At 44.9% G+C, this 22,369-nt stretch overlaps 1 protein-coding gene across 2 annotated transcripts in view; it reads left to right on the top strand.

The window, feature by feature from the left end:
- Positions 1 to 22,369, top strand: part of CDH1 (cadherin 1) — a 77,987-nt gene that overhangs the window by 45,365 nt on the left and 10,253 nt on the right. For both annotated transcript variants that reach the window (XM_025889051.2, XM_073880078.1), the window contains 9 exons: positions 4,121 to 4,341; positions 8,340 to 8,483; positions 8,612 to 8,767; positions 9,530 to 9,674; positions 11,419 to 11,594; positions 11,856 to 11,984; positions 14,175 to 14,357; positions 15,586 to 15,830; positions 19,970 to 20,115. In XM_025889051.2, coding sequence (XP_025744836.1) covers positions 4,121 to 4,341; positions 8,340 to 8,483; positions 8,612 to 8,767; positions 9,530 to 9,674; positions 11,419 to 11,594; positions 11,856 to 11,984; positions 14,175 to 14,357; positions 15,586 to 15,830; positions 19,970 to 20,115 — 1,545 coding nt within the window. The remainder of the gene's footprint in view (positions 1 to 4,120; positions 4,342 to 8,339; positions 8,484 to 8,611; positions 8,768 to 9,529; positions 9,675 to 11,418; positions 11,595 to 11,855; positions 11,985 to 14,174; positions 14,358 to 15,585; positions 15,831 to 19,969; positions 20,116 to 22,369) is intronic.

Below are 22,369 nucleotides of genomic sequence, written 5' to 3'. Positions count from 1 at the left end.
GGGGGACACTGATAGTACCCACTTCTTGTTCGACTCCCTGGGCCGTGGTAGTGGTCACTGAGACACTGTCTGGACTTTGTCAGGGGTGTGAAGCAAGTTTCCCAGAGCCTTTCCGGAGCTGGAGATTCCCTCATCTTTTCCTGTAATTTCTGGTTTATCAGCCCAGAGGATCGGGTTGCCCAGAAAGATAATGGGCCTTAATGAGCACCTGGAAATTCAGGTTGGGGCTCCGCACACTTATTTGTCACTTCTCAAAGGGTGGGGCTTAGCCACCATTAAGACAAGATGCCCCCGAACAGGTTAAGTGCCTTGCATCAAAGTTATTTGCAAAACCATTTTCAATTTTTCAGGCTGCTACCCTTTGCAAGGCCAGTCCTGCTTGTCTCAACTTTCATTACCCAGATTGGGGGGAGCCTGGGTGGCTCAGTCGGTTAAGCGACTGCCTTCGGCTCAGGTCATGATCCTGGAGTCCCGGGATCGAGTCCCACATCGGGCTCCCTGCTCGGCAGGGAGTCTGCTTCTCCCTCTGACCCTCTTCCCTCTCGTGCTCTCTATCTCTCATTCTCTCTCTCTCGAATAAATAAAAATAAAATCATTACCCAGATTGGGGCCAGCTGGGGGAAGGAATTAATCTGGTGTGATAAATAAAGGTATCTCTTGCTCCCTGTTTATGTGACAATCCCCCAAGTACTGGCAAGTCGCCCTATTACTTCTGCTGGGATGGGTTGGGGGGGAGGGTTATTTGAAAAACATCTTGTTTTGCTAGTTTGAGATGGAATCCCTATGTTAGACATAAAAGGCAGTATCTGCCCATCCTTCAAGGACTTTGCATTTCTTTTGTCATTTTTATGATTCCTCTGTTCATTTAGCAAATACTTGGCTTCGGGCAAATACTTGTCTACCCAAATGCACAGAAATAATAATTATCATTTTCTGCTCGCGTTGCTCTTCCACATTCAAAATGTGATCACATTCCCTGTCTTTGTTAATCTTCACAAAAACCCTGAAGAGGTAGGCTCCATCCGTGGCGGTATCCTTCATGTCCCAGTAGGGAAAACCGAGACCCAGAGAGGTTAAGTGTGTTGTTTAAGGCCACTCTGCAGGAACATGGTGGAATCTGGGCTTATTATCTGGCCACAAGACTTGGAGACCAACCCTTTCTTCTTGTCCCTCTTCTGTCCTTTACTACAGCCTTCCCCTGCTCACCCCACCCCCACCCTCACCCCCTAAAGTTTGGGAAGTGAGTTATAAAACCAGCCTAAGAGGTGAGGGTAGGGGTGGAGGCATGGTTTTGATTTTTGTTTTTGCAAACAGGGAGGAGAAAGGGTTGGATAGGTGATTATTTAAAGGACCCAGCTCCCTTCCTTTGAACCCTGTTTGGCTAGATTGCACCTCCCAGTTACTGCAGAAGGTGGCCCCAGATTTCCCTGGATTCTAGCTAGGAGGCAAAACTATCCTTTAAAATAACCAAGGTTCTAATCATGAAACTAAGTAGCTCGGGTTAAGGGCCAGTCCCAGCTCTGCCCTTCACTAGTTATAGGATGTCAGGCAAATTTCTTAAGCTCTTTAATTAAGCCTGAGTCTTCAAAAGGGGATGATCATGGTGCTGTTCACCGTCCCACCTCAGTCACTGGCTTCTCTGGCAAGGGTGGGGCTGTTGGTTTCAGAAACGTTTGCAAGGGTGGCCCCTGGTGGAAGAAACTGAAAACTGCAGCCCAGGTATGGAAGATGGATTTAGGGCTTTGTGGCAGAGACCCAATATTTATGAATGTAGAGGTGTCTAGCCGTGTAAAAATAGATTCAAGAGCAGGAATTTTTATAAAAGATCAATTGGACAAAATAGAAATTCCACTGAAGAAATGAAGGGCAAGTATTTGAAAGGGGTGAAAACAGGCCACCTTGAGAGTTTCCCAGAATAACTTTTGGTGAATCGGCTGTTCCCTCTGCTGGTTGGCTCTTGAGCCAGGCTTCTGCAAGACTTGGCCCCTCAGGTCTCAGCTCCACCACCTCCACCTTGGGAGGCCTGTTCTCACCATCCAGTATGAGCCATACCTTTCTGAATCCCCCTTGCCCCATCACTTTTTTTTTTTTTCTTTTAAGTAGGCTCCATGCCCAGTGTGGAGCCCAAGGTGGGGCTTGAACTCATGACCTTGAGATAAAGACCTGAGCTGAGGGGCTCCTGGGTGGCTCAGTCGGTTAAGCCTCTGCCTCTTGATTTTGGTTCAGGTCATGGTCTCAGGGTCCTGAGATCGAGACCCGTGTTGGGCACCACGCTCAGGGTGGAGTCTGCTTGTCCCTCTCCCTCTGTTCCTTCCCCCACTCACTCTCTCTCTCTCAAATAAATAAAATCTTAAAAAAAAAAAAAAAAGCTGAGATCAAGAGCCGAATGCTTAAGCAACTGAGCCACCCAGGTGCCCTCACCCCCATCACTCTTGTATCACTGTCTTTAATTACTTTATACCTAGCACTGGTCACTAGTTAAAATGGTTGGCTTCTGTATTTGCCCATGTTTTCCACAACAGTGTAAGCTCAGTTAGAACAGGTGCATTGTCTGTCTTGTTTACAGGTTTGTCCTTAGAGCTCAGCACAGTCTCTGGAGCTTGGGTCCTTTGGGATTCTGATGTTTAGTGTAGACATTTTTCACCACAACATCTCCAGCTTTGGGTATTGGTAGTTGTTAAGTTTTTTTTTTTTAAATGTTATTTATTTATTTGAGAGAATGAGAGAGAGAGAGAGGGAGAGAGAGCATGAGAGGGGGTTGGGTCAGAGGGAGAAGCAGATTCCCTGCCGAGCAGGGAGCCCGATGCAGGACTCGATCCCGGGACTCCGGGATTATGACCTGAGCCGAAGGCAGTCGCTTAACCAACTGAGCCACCCAGGCGCCTGGTAGTTGTTAAGTTTTAATACCTCCATAGCTATAAAGTTTGAAGTAGAGTTTCGAAGTCATTGGTCATAACATTCCCCCACCCAAGTAGTCCTTCTACGTCTTTTGCATTTATCTTGCTGCCCCGTGTCATCAGGTTGAAGATAACTTTTCATTATCTCACCTAACGACAATGATCAGTTTCTCTTCCCTGTCAGATTGCAAGCAGGCATTACCTCTGTATGCCTTAGATAAAAAGCACATAGTCAGCACTCAGCAAGTATTTACGGTTATCAGTGTCTTTTGTGGAATACTCATGAGGGTTGAATAAATGATTAAGCAAAGCTACATTTGTTTTTAAACGTTTTTTTTGTTTTTAAGATTTTATTTAGAGAGTGCATATGCCCATGCTAGTGGGAGGAGGGTTAGAGGGAGAAAGAGAATCTCCATCTCAAGGTAGTTGCCTTTGTTACCTTCATTCTACAGTTAGGTAGACTGAGGCACAGGGAGGTTAATTTGCCTAAGGTCACAAAGCTAATAATAAGCAGAGCTGGGACTTGAACCCAGTTCCTCGCAGAGCCCACTCTTAACCATCATGCCATGTGCCTCTCTTATCTGCCACTGTTTCTTGAAATATAAACAATTATTTGAATGTAGACTCTCCGCAGCATCTCACTGTACCGTAGTCTCTAACTTTTGGACTTAGTTGAGTATTCTGTCTCTGTTATCTTGGTGGTCTGTTTTCATATTGTCAAGAGCCAGCTGAAGGAGAGGCCCTTTTTTGGCTTTTGAAAAGAAGTTACTTTATAGACAAGTTAGTGTTTGCACTTTACAAGTAGATAAAAAAAAAAAGAGACCACAATTAACAGTCCCCCTAGAATGCTGAAGAGCCTGATAACATTGACTACTTTGCCATCTCTCTGTTCTGGCTTGTTTTGCTTCTGCCTGTTTTGTGTGAGTCAGGCTTTTGGTGGGTGAACAAAGTTTTTTTTTTTTTTTTTAAGATTTTATTTATTTGAGAGAGTGCGCGCACGAGAGTGAGCACAAGCAGGTGAAGGGCAGAGGGAGAAGCAGATTCCCCGCTGAACAGAGAGCCTGATGCGGGGCTCGATCTCGGGACCCTGGGATCATGACCTGAGCCGAAGGCAGACGCCCAACAACTGAACCACCCAGGTGCCCCCAAGTTCACTTTGGAGAGAAGGAATGCTCTTGTCTTGAATCTGCCCCATTTCCTAATCACTAATTTATGCCCTGCAGTGAATTTTGAAGGATGTACCGGTCAACCAAGGACAGCCTATATTGCTGATGACACACGATTCAAAGTGAGCACAGATGGTGTGGTTGCAGTCAAGCGGCCTCTCCACCTTCATAAACCGGAGATGAATTTTCTAGTCCATGCCTGGGACTCCAGCCGCAGGAAGCTCTCCACCAGAGTTATACTGAAGGCAGCCGAGCACCACCACCACCGCCGCCGTCATGTATGTTGCAGTGTTTCTTGAAAGTTCACTGTTGGTTTAAGTCTTTTGCCTAATCTGAGTGCTCTACCCTTGGCACCTTTCACATTTGGGGCTGGATAGTTTGTTGTTGTTGTTGTTGTGATGTTTAGCAGCCTCTCTGGCTTTAGCCCACTAGACAGATACCAGTAGCACTCTCCTAGTCATCACAACCAAAAATGTTTCCAGACATGGCCAATGGCAACTGCTGGGGGAGGGGGGGTGTTGCGGAATCACTCCCTACTTGAGAACCATTGGTCTAATTGAACTAATTCTTGCTGGGAATTTTTTTGTGTTTGGGTGGGGAGGGATCCTGTGGAATGATGGCAAAGTGTTAATATCTTCATTTTCTGTCGGTAATAAAGAATAGTGGGTAAGAGCGTGGACGCTGTCTGGGATTGAATCATAGTCCTACCACTTGCTACCCGAGTAGCTGTGGGAGAGTTCATTTAAGGAATTTCAAGCAGAGAGAGGTTACCTATAACATTGAGAAAATAATGACTGCATGAATTAATACATGTGAAATGCTGCAACTGTGTTAGGCATGCAGTAAGTACTCAGCAGTTGTTAATTGTCGTCTTGGAGGAAGAATGAACAAGAGATCAATTCTCTGATCATTTTATTTTACTCTTTTTATTATTTTAATTTAAAATTTAGTTAACATATTTCTCTATCCCCACCCCCCCTGTTTTATTTTACTCTTTGTGTTTCTAGTGGGGCGAGGGTCTTGGGATGGGAGGAGAAGAATCAATGGGAAGCTTTAGTTCTGTTGGACTGTAATCTGCGCAAGATACTTCCCCATTGTATTCTTAGTGCGTGGCACACACCAGGAGCCCTGTAAATATTGAATGGACAGAAGGGTGAATTGGCCATGAATGAAAGGATATATGTCTGTCCAGTTCTTGGCAAGAATGTTTCTGGGTATTGTTACCCAAGCCAGACACCTTTGCTAGTTTCTCAACTGTTCCCATGGTGCTTCCTACCAAAATGTCTCTCTGGAGGCTGTTCTAGTTGTATCCTGGTACTGCCTTAAAAATACGGAACATGTTGGAAGTACCAAGGTCTTTCAGGCTGTCTCCTGTTTTTCTGCCCAAAGATTGTTGAGGTTGCAGGAACTTAATAGTCCTGATACATCTATTCTTTTCCCCCGGTGTAATTGGATAGACCAGAAAAATGAAGAACGTAGTAGAAGTGTGTTAACATAACTTCCTGACTCAAGTCTCCGACTGATTCCATTATTTATGTAAATTCAGCATGGTGAGTTCTTGCTGGACAACTGTGTGTGGAAGGCTCTCAGGACCAAAAGACAAGATTTGAGCTTGGTTTTTCAAACTTTTCCTCCCTACTTCTGCCAATTTTGCCCCTGCCTTCATTTTTGTTGTATCATGATTAAGTTCAAACACATAGTATAGAAAACTGTGAATGACAGTGGTTTATGCAAAAGAGTATTTCTCTGTCAAGTTAAAGAAACTCAAGGGTAAGTTGTAGCTAGTATGGAGACCCCACAGTCATTAGGAGCCCAGGTGTGTGTGTAACCGATATGCAGGAATGCAATACTGGGAAGGATTCTGTAATGATATCTTGTCTTATGTCCATCTTGTGCATTTTTCATAATATATATTACATATTTATTAAGGCAAGGACCTATATAGAAAAAAACATTTGTTCTGCTTAAGGCATACTTGGGAATAAACCATTGTACAAATTATTGTATATCTGAAACCACAGTGCATAACAGACGGTCTGCATAAAAATGTTAAAGAAGCAAACCAGGTGTATTTACCTGACTTAGGTCATAAATGTAGATCGGAAGACAAAAATAGATTTTCCTTGTCAAAGTATGAAGCAGTTTGAGAACTTTAGCTTCCTCATTTGGTACCTTTAGAACCAAGACTCACCGAGCACCATCGTTTAGGTTATTAAAAACCCATTTTCTGGGGCGCCTGGGTGGCTCAGTTGTTAAGCGTCTGCCTTTGGCTCAGGTCACGATCCCAGGGTCCTGGGATCGAGCCCCACATTGGGCTCCCTGCTCCGCGGGAGGCCTGCTTCTCCCTCTCCCACTCCCCCTGCTTGTGTTCCTTCTCTCGCTGTGTCTCTCTCTGTCAAATAAATAAATAAAATCTTTAAAAAAATAAAAATAAAAACCCATTTTCTGTACCTGAATTTCTTCCTCTTCTTCTAATATCATAATAATGGGTTTTAGAAGGCAAAGAGAATACAAGGTGATCTTTATACTTATATTGCATCTAAACACAGTTCAAGGGAATTCTGGTCTTCCCCACCCCCCAACTCATGGCTCTAATTTATACCCTGATAGCCACACCTTCCAGTCACCCCCTTGGTATTTTGTAAGTGCAGGAATATTCAAGTTGGATTTAACATTGGAATGACAGAAGATCCACTCACAGACCCCATGGGTTCTTTGATTTGTCTTCTGGTTTCCTTGTGTCTCCTGATTACCAATTCACAAGTTGGGCTGTTGGGAACTTGACCATGATTATAGTGCTTTCTGGCTGGGTTCCTCCCCTCACCACCTCCCCCCGCCCCGGTGGGGGGAGTTGGGGAGATAGTGTGAAAAGTAAAAAAAATAAAAAATAAAATCAACACTGAATTCACTTCTGGCAGGGTAGGTTATATCCACTGTTTTGTGCTTTAACAGTTTCTCTTCATGTGTTAGGCGAGGTGGTCCGACCTGGAGAAGGCCGGGTGGGACTTCTGGCGCTGGAGGGGGTGCGGTTCCCGTTGTGTTTTGCCCTAGTGTCTGGTCAGTTGGTCGGAGCGGGCGCATTTCCACCCACAGCCGTCCCAGTCACAGTGGGAGGGCCTCTCACCTCTGTGGGTTCGCAGTTGTACCTTGAGGTGAGGATTCTTCGTGGAGGTTTTGCTGCAGCCCGCATAATCACAAGTGTTTGTGGCAGTCCTTTTCCAGGGCCATGACCTTCTCCCCCTCTTTGGTTTGGCATGCAGGAACCAGGGGGCATGAACTCTTAGTAATGGAGTGGTGGGACCTGTGGCTGCATCTGTTCTGGCCAAGAGGGTGGGTAGTTGGCCCCGGGGGGGCTGTTGGGGGGGGTAGGACCTGCTGGTCTCTGCTCCTCCAGCAGCCAGGGTCGGTATAGTCTTGCAGGGGAGCTGCCGCCCCAGGGGGAAGTCGTGAGCCTGGCCGCATTTTAGGCATTTTGAATCAAATCTGAAAAGTCAGGAAATAGTGCTTGAATCGCCTTTGACAAGCCGTGATCAGTGATTATGTGGGGAGTGGGAGATGGAACTGCCCTCTAGAACCTTCATGTATTACCGCTAATCACTTTAAAGCACTTAAACAATTTGGAGGGTATTTTTCTTCCATCTTCACTATCTTATTTCCCTGTGTGTGCATAAAATTATCTTTATCACACATGAAAACCATTCAATACAAATCTCAAAGGGTGTTTTTGGTTCCCATCCCAACAGCTTCTGTTAGAACAAATGGAAATCAAACAGATAAAACAACACAATGAGATTAAAGAATTTGTATTGATCACAAAGTAGTTCTTAGTACCAATTCCTAAAGCTTAACTCATCTTGGCTGAGAGCTCCACTTTGGGGACCTAAGCCCCTAGGAAAAACATAAAAGAAAATTGAAACGCTTGCATATCCTGTTGTTGAATAAGCTCATATTAAATCATCAGGGTGTAATGTTCTACTAAAAATGACAGGTATAATATATTTAGGCTTGAAATAATTTGCAAAATAATACTTAACCCTCAAACGTATAATTGTGTATACATAATGATTACTTGAACTCTGGACATTAGAAGGATCAGAAGGGAACACCATCTTTATTATATGGCAGAGAAGTTCATTGGGTTGTGTTTCGTTGTTAAATTAAAAGCATCGCCGGCCCCCAAGAAGGCTGGAGATGCTGGCTGGTTAGGTGGGACTGTTTGGCCTGTATTAACTATCCTGAATTACCTGATTTTGTTCTTCATCTCCTTTCCTTTTAGGACGCTCTCTCTGAAGCCCAGACAGAAGTGCTCATGTTTCCCAACTCCCAGCATGGTCTTAGAAGACAGAAGAGAGACTGGGTTATCCCTCCTATCAGCTGCCCTGAAAATGAGAAAGGCCCATTTCCTAAAAATCTGGTTCAGGTAGAGAAGGAAGTTTTCTATTTCTCTGGGAGCAGTTTGGCAGAGAAGGACCTAGATGAAAAAGGGGGGAAAGCCCCAATGTCTGGATCCTTCCTTGATAATTCTATTTGTTTCTGTTTGGTCTTCAGATCAAATCTAACAGGGACAAAGAAATCAAGGTTTTCTACAGCATCACTGGCCAAGGAGCTGACACACCTCCTGTTGGTGTGTTTGTTATTGAAAGAGAAACAGGATGGCTGAAGGTGACAGAGCCTCTGGATAGAGAACAAATTGCCAAGTACATTGTGAGTATCTCTCAGAAGCATGCTAATAGGGGGTCATATCCTTCCAAAATTTTTTGGTCAACCCATGTTGGATCCCTAGGTCAGATGCTCTGGACATGTGAGGCTTAATTGGATACCTCTACACCTGTTGACAAGGGGAGATGACAGGAGAATCTGGAAAAATAGGGGAAGGGGTGTTGATTTTTTTCCCCCATTGGGAATAAAGAAAGGAGAAACCTTAGGATCATACATGAGTTTAGACCCAAGATAACAACTTACTCTTGGGGCTGAAAGTCCCTGACCCAGAGGAAGAGGCCATTTATGATGTTGGGAAGCAAAAGCCATTCCTGGGCCTTGGTAGCAGTGTGAGCTTGCAGAGCTGGTGGGGGGGTAATGCATTGAGGCCAAAATGCAGAAAAATCTGGGAGACACACTCGACTAGAACAGCCAACAGAGGAAATTTTACCCTGCTAGGAACAAGAATGTTTTAGGCCTGGCTCCCCAGCCCTCCTGTGGGAAATGGGAGCTCTCACCTGGTGGGTGTGTTCTGCAGCCCATGAGTCTTTACATATCATGACCTCAACCAGTGTCATGACATCCCTGAAGCAGCAGCACATGTTCTCACATGTGTGAGAAAAGTTCTCTGCGGGGGGCGGGGGGCTGTCCATCCTTGGGTCTTGGAGAGTGGGAGGGAGTGGAGGCCAGCTGGAGTTCTAGTCATACGACTTCTCGCATTTCTTCCTCCTTCTTGGGGCCCAAGTAACCCTCGCTTGGCTGTTACAGCTCTACTCTCACGCCGTGTCTTCTAATGGGAATGCAGTGGAAGACCCAATGGAGATCGTGATCACGGTGACAGATCAGAATGACAACAAGCCCGAGTTCACCCAGCAGGTCTTTGAAGGATCTGTCATGGAAGGTGCTCTTCCAGGTATGCCCAGTCTCGAAGAGCTGAATACCCAGAAGGACACTTAGATTCTTTGGACCTCAAAGTGTTGGGACTTGTGTTTGGGGTCAGGTCCTTCCTAGGAACAGAACTTCTTTGGAAGCCAGTGAGAGAGAGAGAGAGAGTGTGTGTGTGTGTGTGTGTGTGTAAAACATCCATTCTACAGAAATGTGTATTATAAAATAGGAGTCCTGGAATCAAGCCCTGCGTCGGGCTTCCTGCTCAGCAGGGAGCCTACTTCTCCCTCTCCCTCTGCTGCTCCCCCTGCTTGTGCTCTCTTCTCACTCTGTCAGATAAATAAATAATAAATAAAGTAAATCAGTAAATAATCTTAAAAAAAAAAAGTTTAAGAAGGGTGCCTGGGTGGCTCAGTCAGTAGAGCATGCGACTCTTGATCTTGGGGCTGTGGGTTCAAGCCCCACATTGGGCATAGAGCTCACCACCCTCCCACCCCCACCTCCCAAAAAGGAGCAGTTTAAGAACCTTCCCTGATTAAGAAACAGATCTTTGCCATTCCTGAACACATTCTTTTTTCTTCCCTGTAAATGTAGCCACTGCCCTGACTTTGGCAATCATTCCTTTGCTTTCCTTTATCATGTGTATATTTACCCCTCAGTAATATCCGGGTTTTTTTGCATGTTTTCAAACTTTGTACACGTGGAATCACACCTCACGTGTATTTCTGGTGTGCTTCTCTCACTCAGCTTTATGTACATAAAAGTTCTTCATGTTGGTGCCCATAGCAGCCCAAGGTCATTCATTTGTTCTCATTGCTGCATCGTATTCAGTATTTTTATATTTATATAAAGCACTTTATTCCTCTGTTGATGGGAATTGAGTTTGTTTCAGTTTCTTGTTATTAGAAGTAGTGTTCTCAGAACATTTTTTTAATATATTACCTGATGTGTACACAGAAGGCTTTTCTAGGGTGTATATCTGTGAGGGCAGCTTGCTCGGTAACATACGGTATGTATACTACTATACTACTCAGTGTGTCCACATGGTGACAGGCTGCTTTCCAAAGTGGTTGAACCACTTAACGCTCCTACCAGCAGTCAATATCCTAGAATTGTTAAGACATTTTAGCTTTGTTGATTGTGCAGTTGTATCTCGTACAATTTTAAATGGCCTTTCCCTGATTTATTAGTGGGCTAATAAACATTTTCTATGTTGGCTGGCCATCTGGGTTTCTTCTTTATGACTTGTCTCTTCACGTCTTTTGCTCCTTTTCCCCTTGGGCTATTTGTCCTTTTCCCGTGGAGCCGTAAGGAATTGTCGATGTCGTGGGCACTGGCCCTTTGACAGTCAGAGGTACTATAAGTATTCTCTGCCACCTTGAAGGCTGTGATCGCAAATGACCATTCTCTGTGATGAAGCTGGGCCTGAGAAGCCAGTTGTGGATATTGGTGGGATTTTTTCCTCTTTTCCACCTCATTCACTCGGGATGGGAGACAAGGCACAGGGTTTCAGTTTATTTATTCTCCATCCTCCTCACCTCCAGCCTCCATCCAAAATTGTTGGAAAAGCCAAGTCCTTGGAACACTGCTCAGGGGGTGGAATGCTTTCTTCCTCCCCTACCATTTTGGTAAAAATTTTGGAAATTAGAGAATGGAGGAGCCATAACATGGTACCATTTCCTGGGGCTCCTCCTTTAACACTCTGGACAGCCATGTTGACCAGAATCCAAAGTGCAGCTTAACTGAATCTTTCTCTCCCTCGGCACTTGCAGGCACCTCCGTGATGCAGGTCACAGCCACAGATGCGGATGACGATGAGAACACCTACAACGCCGCCATTGCTTACCGCATCGTCACCCAAGAGCCCCTCCTGCCTAACGGCATGATGTTCACTATCAACAAGGACAAAGGAGTTATCAGCGTGCTCACCACCGGGCTGGACCGGGAGGTCAGGGGTGAAGAGGGTCTTGAGGCTGTTGAGGGCAAATAGACATCAGCTAAATCACATGGACAATGTAAAACTCTTCTGAGGCCGGTTGCCACGTACTGTGTTTATGGTCTGAGCTTTGCATCTAAACAGCTCTCTAGAGGTTTTGTACCTAGAAAGCAGGCTGGCATTGAAGCAGATGATCAAATAAACCGTTCCCATGCTCTGGGCTGGGCTTGATGTGGCTGTTGGTCCTGACTCACATGTGTTTGATCTCTGCAGAGTATTCCCACATACAGCCTGGTGGTTGAGGCTGCTGACCTGCAAGGTGAAGGCTTAAGTACCACCGCAACAGCTGTGATCACAGTCACTGACATCAACGATAACCCCCCCGTCTTCAAACCCACCACGGTAATTCTGCAGACCCCTGGACGGTTTCCAAAGAAAGGCCTCTGTTGTTTCGCAACTGCTCATGGGTGAACCCTTTGAAAACTTGCCCCATACTAGCGAGCTTTAAAGAAGCAAGCCAATTGGGATGCCAATCTTATCTGTCATCCTCAGCACAGGCCCTACTGACACAGGTTTGCAGAGTTGTAAATGGCACCTATGGGTGCCTGGCTGGCTCAGTCCGTGAAGCATGCGCCTCTTGATCTTGGGGTTGTGAGTTCAAGCCCCATGTTGGGTGCAGAGATGAGTAGGGTTTTTTGTTTTGTTTTGTTTTTAAAGGCACCTTTTGAATTCATGTCCTCATGTTGTACATCTTGGTAGCAAATCTTACCAGGTTTTGTTTATTCACTGAGCAAATACTTTCTAAGTTTATCACACAGGAATTGTGTTATACACTGGAGATATTATCACAACAAGACAAAGATTCTGCTCTCAATGGAGTTGATAGTCTAGCTAGGGAGATGTTTTGACAACCTGTACAAATTATTGTGTACAATTATATTAAAAGAAGATGAGAAGGTATTAAAAGTTACACGAAAAAGCTCTTAATAAATCTTAATATGTTCGTTAGAAATAAGCTCAGTGGTTAGTAACAGAGATTTGACTCTGCCTTAAACAAATAGGGTAAACTTTCTCTCGTGTCACAAAAAACCTAGAGCTAGAGTATCTACACTGTTAACGGAACCTCCTCCGTCTTGCTGTCCCACCATCACTGGTGCATGGCTTCGATCCTCGGTGGCCCCTGTGCTTCCTTCAGGAAGGAGGCAAGGGCATGGGGAGCAAAAGGCATTGCTGCTCAGTCAAGGCCTCTCACTTCTGTGCAGACTCCTCCCACAAGTTTCCTTAACCTCTTATTAGCAACTGCTGTCTTAGAAGATGACCAGAAATAAAATATTTTGTTTGGGCACATTGTTGCCCCCAACAATATAGTTCGTGAAGAAGGGGCGAGTGGTTATTTACTAGGCAGTTAGCCGTGTCTGCCCCCCTAACCCAGGTATTGTGAGTACAAGAAGGCTTCACAAAGCCTAGAACATTTATAGTAAGACATGAAAGGCCTTGTCTGAGGCCTCTGCATCAGCATTCTAGAGGCCAAGTAGAAAGCCTGCGCTTTGGGTGAACGCCCTGATCTCTGCATCTAGCCTACTTCCAGCCTGCTCCTTACCTGCAGGTCCTGGACCTGGACTGCAGTCTCTAGCCCAGCCATCCCTGCCACAGACCGGCTGCCCCCACAGCCCATGGCCTTCTATCCTGCCCATTTTTTTTGCCTAATGGGCTTCTGTGCAATTCGTAGTTTTTCTATAAACTGACCCTTGTCTTAGTAGAGCCTTTAGGAGATTTTTGTTCGAAACCAAGGACCTCCCTTCAGCTCAGAACAGGTTTTTCCCTCGATTCCAGCCCAAAGTTTTACGTACCTTTCTAGTTTACTCAGTAAATTTGTGGATGGCTTTACTCCCTTCAATATTGTTCGCTTTACGTCTCAAGAAATGGTGAAAGGTACATCAGTCTAATAAAATACAAAATAACCAGGATAAAAAAAATAAGACCTGAAAGGAGGTTGTCAAATGTGGGACAGGGGACAGTGGAAGAGTGTTCTAGGCAGAGGGATCACCATATGCAAAATGCTCTGAATCAATAAAAAGTTTTCAAGAACTGAAAAACAGTCTGTGTAGTGAACCAAAGGAGGTTGGGTCCTACAGGACCTTGTAGATGGAGGAAAGAATTTTAGAATTTATCCTGAGTGCAAGGGGACATCATCAAGGGTTTTAAGCAGAGGACTATACTGACCAGACTTCTGTTTTATGGAAATCATTGGTACCACTGGGAATGATGGAAGAAGAGGGAATGATGGATAAGCCACAGTGTCTTGAGTTTGATTAAGATCACAGTCAGCAACTGGGCCAGAGTGTGCTGAGGGGCTCAGGTAGCCAGGTCCTTAAAAAGCCAACTCAGGTAGTCTTGAAGGATGATGCATCTTGAGTAGTATTGGCTGCTCCCCCAACAGGAAATAGGGGCTCTACTGGTGGAATGGGTACTTCCTCCAAGACTCTCCTTGAATCTTGGGCTCAGAAAGGATTTCTTTAGCCCTTATCGACCTGGCTCATCTATTAGGTCTCAGGATGTCATAAGTGACCCATCTTTTCCTTTCCTCTTTAGTACCAGGGGCAGGTGCCTGAGAACAAGGCTAACGTTGAAATCACCGTACTCAAAGTGACTGATGACGATGTCCCCAATACCCCAGCATGGCAGGCTGTGTACACCATATTGAACAATAACAATGAGCAATTTGTTGTCACCACAGACCCAGTAACCAACGACGGCATTTTGAAAACAGCTAAGGTTTGTATGGTGCCTGGCAAGATGCAGAAACCGACATCTCAGCTAGCTGCCCACTCCCTTGTCCCTTGGTGTCTTCTAAGATGTAGATTAGCATGGCATTGGTGGGCTAGGGGTGGGCAGCTTTCCCAGGTTCTGGTGGGCCATTTGGGGTTTGCAGCAACTCTTTAGGCACATGTGAGACGCTCCTACGCAGCTTCTTGAAATTGAGGAGAAAGAAAGTACCATCTGTTTTAAAAGACTTTCTCCCTGAAACATTTGCCCCATATCCATTTTGCAAATGAGAGGAAAAATGGCTTACTGGTCTCTGCCATTTTGCTGGATTATTTTAGAAGTGGGACAAATGACTTTTTGAAAGATGTCTTGGAAACTTGAAAACTAAGAAGTTGGGTGATTTCTTTGTCGAAGTTAGTCAGAGTTAGTGGATCTCTGGATTAGCCCCCAAACTTAGACCTCCTTATTGAGCAAGTGAGCAAAACCATCCATCCTTGCATCACTTACTGCATAACCTTATCTCCCACTGAATATTGGATGTCAACATTTTCTATGCTACCAACAAAAGAAAGAAGCCAGTAAAATGAGCCCCTACCGTACACAAAGTCCATCATAAAAGTTCCCAGTTTATTCCTTACAGCAACTCTATGAAGCAGTTCCTTTTCCTATGTATTTGGGTGTGGAAACAGATCCAGAAGTTAATTTGCCTGAACCACACAGCTAGGAAATGGCTCACCTGGGCTCTGACCTTGTTGGCTGATTCTGAACTTCATGTTGTCACTAAACTTGAGATCGGTGTGGTCAGAAGCAGGGTCTTCTGTCCATCTGCTGTCACATGGACAACACGTCACATGGTATATCAACATTCTTACTGGTCTTGGATAATAAAAGACTTAAGGTACTAGTGTTTGTTTGCTGGGTTTTGCTGTTTGAGGCTTCACGTACATAGCTCATTTTTATTCTTCTGCTAGGGTTCTCGTCTTGAATATGGTTGCCTGTTAGCTTTTGAAAAACATCCACGGCCAGGCCCCACCCCCAGAGATTATTGTTTGCTGGGTTAGGGTGCAGGCCTTCATTTTCTTCAGAACTTCCCAAGTTACTTCTTCCTAACACAGCTAGATTGGAGAACCATGAAGATATTGCTGGTCAACAGCAATAGTTAAGGATGTAATCTTTTTTTTTTTTTTATACTAACATAAAATATATTTTTTTAACTCCTTTCTTCTTTGCTCCTTAGGGCTTGGATTTCGAGGCCAAGCAGCAGTATATTCTGTACGTGACCGTGGTGAATGTAGCCCCATTTGAGGTCATTCTCTCCACCTCCACAGCCACCGTCACTGTGGACGTGGAGGATGTGAATGAAGCCCCCGTCTTTGTGCCTTGTCCAAAGACAGTGGAAATACCTGAAGACTTTGGTGTGGGCCTGGAAATCACATCCTACACTGCCACGGATCCAGATAGTTTTATGGGACAGAGGATAATGTAAGTATAAGGATTTTTCAACAGTCTTGCAGTAGCTGGGGTGTGTGTGTGTGTGTGTGTGTGTGTGTGTGTGTGTAAAATATTTAGTTCATAGCATTTTATCATTGTCTGTGCAAGACCCTTTTCTTGTTTGGCTCCCCCCCGCCACATTCCCCACATCTTTTCCATTTCTTCTATAGCCAGCCATTCTATATTTACTGTGCTTTCCTCTCTTTGGGTTCATGCAGTGAGGCAGGAATGTGGTTTTAATTGACATACATGGTGTGTTATAAGGAGCTCACTATTTTCTCTCCTTTTAAACTGGAAGGCGCCTCTGTAGTCTAAATCACACCCACACATATTGAAAACACATGAGCAAACCAACAGCAACACCCCATGACCATGTATGACAAATAATGTCCTTCATCTTTTGAGGCTGGATTTGACTAGGGAAGAACAAGTAGAGCACAAATCCTAACTTGACGCACGTGTCTTGTTAGTAATGGTGTGATTTCCAGGGGTAACAGGGCTTGGCCAATGTGCCTGCTTCCTCTTCTCAGAGAGGTTCTGACCTCTTAACATCTACTCTAGAGGAAACTGTAACAATGAACTATTTAGTGGTGCCTGGGTGGCGCAGTCCTTTGGCGTCTGCCTTTGGCTCAGGTCATGGTCCCAGGGTCCTGGGATCGAGCCCCACATTGGGCTCCCTGCTTGGCAGGAAACCTGCTTCTCCCTCTCCCACTCCCCCTGCGTGTGTTCCCTCTCTTGCTGTGTCTCTGTCAAATAAATAAATAAAATCTTGAAAAAAACAAAAACAATGAACTGTTTAGAAAAAACTACAAATCTGGAGTAGCATCTTGTTTACTAATTGAGTGTGTTCCTGTTTTGGGGGGGGTGTTTGCTTTAACATCAATGCTTTTTACTTATTAAACTTCAAACAAAAAGAGTTTAAGTGTGACTTCAACTTGTAAGGTTATTCTGGGGATTTTTTTTTTTTAAGTTTTTATATATTTGAGAGAGAGAGCACGAGCAGTGGGGAGAGGGAAAAGCAGACTCCCCACTGAGCAGGGAGCCCGATGTGGGGCTCGATCCCAGGACCCCAGGATTATGACCTGAGCTGAAGGCAGCCGCTAAACCGACTGAACTACCCAGGCACCCCTGTTCTGGAAATTTTTTTATGCTGATTCTGTCCTGAGTGAAAAAGCTCCTGAATACCTGTGGACCACGCATGTGCCCTGTTGAGGAGGAACTAAACATGGGGGCTAGGTAGTGATCTTGAAGGCTGCTAGAACTGAGTCATTAGGTCAAGGATGATGGGGAAATTTTAAATGGAGGCTCATAGCACCAAAACCTTCTGATTGTTTTTAACATTTACTATTAAATAAAATAAAAAAAAGGCAAGGACAGTGCTACATGATGTGCTACTTGATGTGATCAGCAGCACGCACCCAGTGCCACTAAGGAAATGTTTTTATGGAGAAAACAAAAGGTGGGACAGAATGTAGTCCAGCATGATCCTGGAGTCCCGGGATTGAGTCCCGCATCAGGCTCCCTGCTCAGCAGGGAGTCTCCCTCTGCCCCTCCCCCCTCTCATGCTTTCTCTCTCGCAAATAAATAAGTAAAATCTTTTTTAAAAAAAGATATATTTATTTTAGAGAGAAAGTGCAATGGAGGAGGGGCTGGAGAAAGGGGAGAGAGAATTTCAAGCAGAGAGCCCGAGGTGGGATTTGAACCCATGACTCTGAGATGAAGACCTGAGTTAAGATCAAAAGTCAGATGCTTAACCGACTGAGCCATTCAGGCACCCCTGGTAAGATGTGTTTATAATCAAACTTGAAAAGTAGAGTGAAAACCGAAGACAGTATTGTAGGGTTTTTGTTCAGTGATAAAGTGTTGGAGTGTATGGTTTCAAGGGTGGGTTGACATCTTAGCTTGCAGTAGTGAAATGGGTAGTTCAGAGCTTCTCTTTGAGGGACACCTGGGTGGCTCAGTTGGTTAAGCGTCTGCCTTCGGTTCAGGTCATGATCCCAGGGTCCTGGGATCCAGCCCTGCATCAGGCTCTCTCCTCAGCAGAAAGTCTACTCCCTCTGCATTCTCTCTGTCTCTCTCAAATAAACAAAATCTTTACAAAAAAACAAAAAAACTTCTCTTTGAGCAAGTACAGGGACCAAGTCTTACTAGTGTGTGTTGAAGCCCTTACCTCTGGAATAAAGACCACTCTATGTGGTTCATGGCTTTGTACTTGTAAAGAGGTGAGGATGTACCCACGGGTATCCAAGGCCCTTTCGTCCTTAGGTTATTTGTTTCCTTTTCTGAGTCTTCCCATGACCTTGGCAGATGACTGGGCACTGTATCTCTGTTTTTCTTTTTCTTTTTAAAGATTTTATATATACAGAGCACATGGTACTGGGAGGGCAAAGGGAGAGGGAGAGGCAGATTCCCCTCGGAGCAGGGAACCCAACTCGGGGCTTGATCCCAGGACCCTGAGATCATGACCTGAGCCGCAGGCAGATGCTTAACCAACTGAGCCACCCAGGCACCCCTATCTTTGTTTTTCATGCCTTTGTTCCCTCGGATTGAATGTTTCTGGTCCTCCTAATAAGGTGTTGCTTAACAGGATTTTTTGAGTAAAACTTTTTTCTTCCTCTGTAAGACAGGAAGGAACTTGAGCCTCTCTGGCACCTACCAACAAAGGCCAATAGTACAACCCACCCTCGGGCCACTGTGTGAACCCAAACCTCATAGTGCTCATGGTGGGGGTGCTGCGTGGTATGTTGCCACCATTTGAGAGCTACTGTACCCCTTGGGGAGCTGGTCTGAAAGAGTTTTGCTTTTAAAAACACATAGGGTCATAGTATTCATTGCTTCAGGGAAGAATTGTCCGTAGATGTTAAATCTCTTGGATTTAAGTCAGTTGGTGAACAGGATATTGTCACATTTTCTCCCCTCAGGTCATAGATTAATTACCAAGAGAAAAAAAGGAACTTTTGCTTTAAAGAGATCTGGTTGCCTGTGCCCTTACCAAGTGATTGAAGTGAATATCACCATGAAAAGAACAGCCGTCATGTGCCTCCTAATGCGAATGATACACTGAGGACACACATCACCTCCACACTGTTCTTGCTTCCCCTTCCTTTGCATAACTTGAAACTACTTCGGAGGGAGGGGCGCCAAGGTGCTCAATTGCTTAAGCGTCTGCCTTTGGCTCAGATCATGATTTCAGGGTCCTGGGATCGAGTACCGTATTGGGCTCCCTGCTCCGTGGGGAGTCTGCTTCTCCTTCTCCCTCTGCTTCCCTGCTCCTCTCTCTGTCTCAAATAAATAAAATCTTCAAAAAAATAAAAAATAAAAACCACAAAACTACTTAGGAGGGAATAATCAGACAACCCAAATTGAGGGGCTTTCTACAAAACAAGTAAACTGCACTTTACCTTTTTTTTTTTTTTTTAAGATTTATTTACTTATTTCAGGGAAAGAGAGGGCGAGCTCGGGGGAGGAGCAGAGGGAGAGGGAGAAAAAACCTCAAGCAGACTCCATGCTGAGTATAGAGCCCGATGTAGGGCTTGATCTCAAGACCCATCATGACCTGAGCAGAAACCAAGAGTCAGGTGCTTAACCGAATGCCCCACTCAGGCGCCCCTGGCCTACACTTTTCCAAAAAGTGTTGAGAAAGAAAAGAAAGGCTGAGGACCAGTTCCAAATTAGGGAAACATGATGTCTAATTCTGGAGGGATCCAGAATCTGGGCAGGGATGTTCTGGAGGACAGTTTTGTGGAAATTGACAATTTAAATACATGCCATGGGGCACCTGGGTGGCTCAGTTGTTAAGCGTCTGCCTTCGGCTCAGGTCATGATCTCGGGGTCCTAGGATCGAGCCGCGCATCCGGCTCCCTGCTCCACGGGAAGCCTGCTTCTCTCTCTCCCTCAGAAAATGCCTCTGTTCTTAGGGGATAACATGGGCTGAAGTATTTCTGAGTAAAAGAACATGGTGTCTGCAACTCACTCTTAAAGGGTTTACCCGGTGGGTGAATCCAGGTGAAGGGGACATGGATGGTCATACTCTGCTGTAGATCTGATCAATCAACAAAGAGGAACCTTAGCCTTCTTCAGCCATGTGCCGTTTGCTGTACTATTCTAAGCCAGAGCTTGTGCCATTTCAGGTATCGGATTTGGAGGGATGCTGCCAATTGGCTGGAGATTAATCCAGAATCTGGTGCCATTTTCACTCGGGCTGAGCTGGACAGAGAGGACACGGAGCATGTGAAGAACAGCACGTACGAGGCCCTCATTATAGCCATTGATACGGGTAAGGGTGCCCTTAGTATGTGACTTTTGCTGTCTCACCTGTCTGGCTAGCGTGCTTCATCGCCCCCTACCCTTCTTTGAGAGGCAGGAGTTCATTCTTTTTCTTGTATTCTTAAAGCGTGCAATTTTCGAAAGTACAAGTAATTAGGTCAAGCAGAAGCTCTTTATACCTGAACCGACTCCTTCCCCACGGGAGCCAGACTGCCTGGGTCTAGATCTTCGGACTAAAGCTTATGTCCCTTAGTTCCTCTGTCTGACAAAATGATAATACCCCGTCTGGATTTTGAATGAGTTTGTTTATGTAAAAGTGCCCTAGAAGAGTGCCTGCTCTACAAGGACTATCATAATTTTTATCCTCATCATTAGTAGTGAAATGTGGCTCCTTCCAGACTGCTCTTGTGTATTTGAATACATTTATATGCATATAGAAATAGAGTTTATTATAAAGCCACAATCTAGTTTACAGCCTGGTTTTGTTTTTATAATAAAAACCATTGTTTCATACATGTTGATTTAAATTAAAGTTTTAATTTATTTGCTATTATTTATAATATGTTTTAAAGACACAGATCTACTTTGGCACCTTATAAATCTACCTCTTCATAATAAAATAATGTTATCTGGTTATAGCATACTTGAATCGTTCACGCATTAAAGAGCACTGGGATGGTGTCTACCTGTTCATTATTGCCATGAGTTTGATAAGGAAACATCCTTGTCCATGCCTCTGTGTGCAACTATTTCCCTTGGCTGGATATTTAGAAACAGAATTACTGTTAGAAACTGCTTGCTTCCTGGGCTTGTGATGGATTCTATTTCCCTCGCTAACTCTCCAGCTTCCTGAGGTAGTAATGCCAGACTTGACAATCTAGAAAACACAGCAAGGCAGGTAAGGCCATGATGGGGCTGGACAGGTGGCCCTCCATCGCATTGTGATGGTGCTGGGGAAGGATGAGCCTGGCCTCTTCAGTTAGAATCTGAAGCCTGCTCCTGGAGCTGTATTTAGGAGTTAGCAGGTTAAAAGCAGAGAGCGACGCAAGTAAGGCCATGATGGGGTCCCATTCGCAGAATGCTTTTGTCTGAAGGGAAAAGCTAGCCCATGGCTTCAGCCGCACTGGCCAGCTGCTACATGGAAACTCTCCAGCCTGGCCTGGAAGTAAGTGGAGGAAATGGCTCCTGAACGTGCCTTGGCAAACTTTCTGTGAAGGAAGGGCCAGGGAGTAAGTATTTTAGTATCTATAGGCCATGTGATCTTGATGGCTTTTGCAGCCTAGAAGCAGCCATAGACGATCTGTAAAGGGGGGAATGGGCACAACTGCTTCCTCATTTGCCTGGAAGGCCTTAGTTTGCCGATGCCTGACCTGATAATCATGGCTCAGGTGTGATGGTGCTGAATGATTCCTTTAAGTGTTCCTTTGTGCATGACTCAATACTTTTTTTTTTTTTTAAGATTTTATTTATTTATTTGACAGATAGAGACACAGCGAGAGAGGGAACACAAGCAGGGGGAGTGGGAGAGGGAGAAGCAGGCTTCCCGCTGAGCAGGGAGCCCGATGTGGGGCTCGATCCTAGGACCCTGGGATCATGACCTGAGCCGAAGGCAGACGCTTAACAACTGAGCCACCCAGGCGCCCCGACTCAATACTTTTTAATGTAAGGTCTAAGAAGAAGGAGAATGAGGTTTCGTAGAAAATGTGTTAGCTTCTTTTTTATTTTATTTGTATTTTTTTTAAGATTTTATTTATTTATTTGACCCAGAGAAACAGAGAGCGCACGAGCACAAGCAGGGGGGAGTGGCAGGCAGAGGCAGAGGGAGAAGCAGGCTCCCCACAGAGCAGGGGGAGCCCGACGTGGGACTTGATCCCAGGACCCCAGGATCCTCACCTGAGCCGAAGGCAGTCGCCTAACCAACTGAGCCACCCAGGCACCCTGTTAGCTTCTTTTTTAATTAGAAAAAATTTTAAATGACACCTCCTATTTGTTTTTAATTCACATGATAAGGTAAAAAAAGATTTAAACATAAAATATGGCATATGCATACAATGGAATATTATTAAACCTTAAAAAAAGGAAGGGAATCCTGTCACACGTTCAAACATGGATAAATCTTGGGGGCATTATACTGAATAAAAGCCATGTCACAAAAAGGCAAATACTGTATGGTCCCACTTAAGGTAAGAAAGCAGTCGGATTCATAGAGACAAAATAGAATGGTGGTAACCAGGGGCTGGGAGGGAAAGGGAAGTGGGGAGTTG

This window comes from Callorhinus ursinus, unplaced genomic scaffold (assembly GCF_003265705.2).
Source record: "Callorhinus ursinus isolate GAN/ISIS: 27379988/994484 unplaced genomic scaffold, GSC_fseal_2.0 scaffold37, whole genome shotgun sequence".
Lineage (NCBI taxonomy): Eukaryota > Metazoa > Chordata > Mammalia > Carnivora > Otariidae > Callorhinus > Callorhinus ursinus.
The sequence above is the reverse complement of the archived record's forward strand: the minus strand, read 5'-3'. Positions and strand labels throughout refer to the sequence as shown.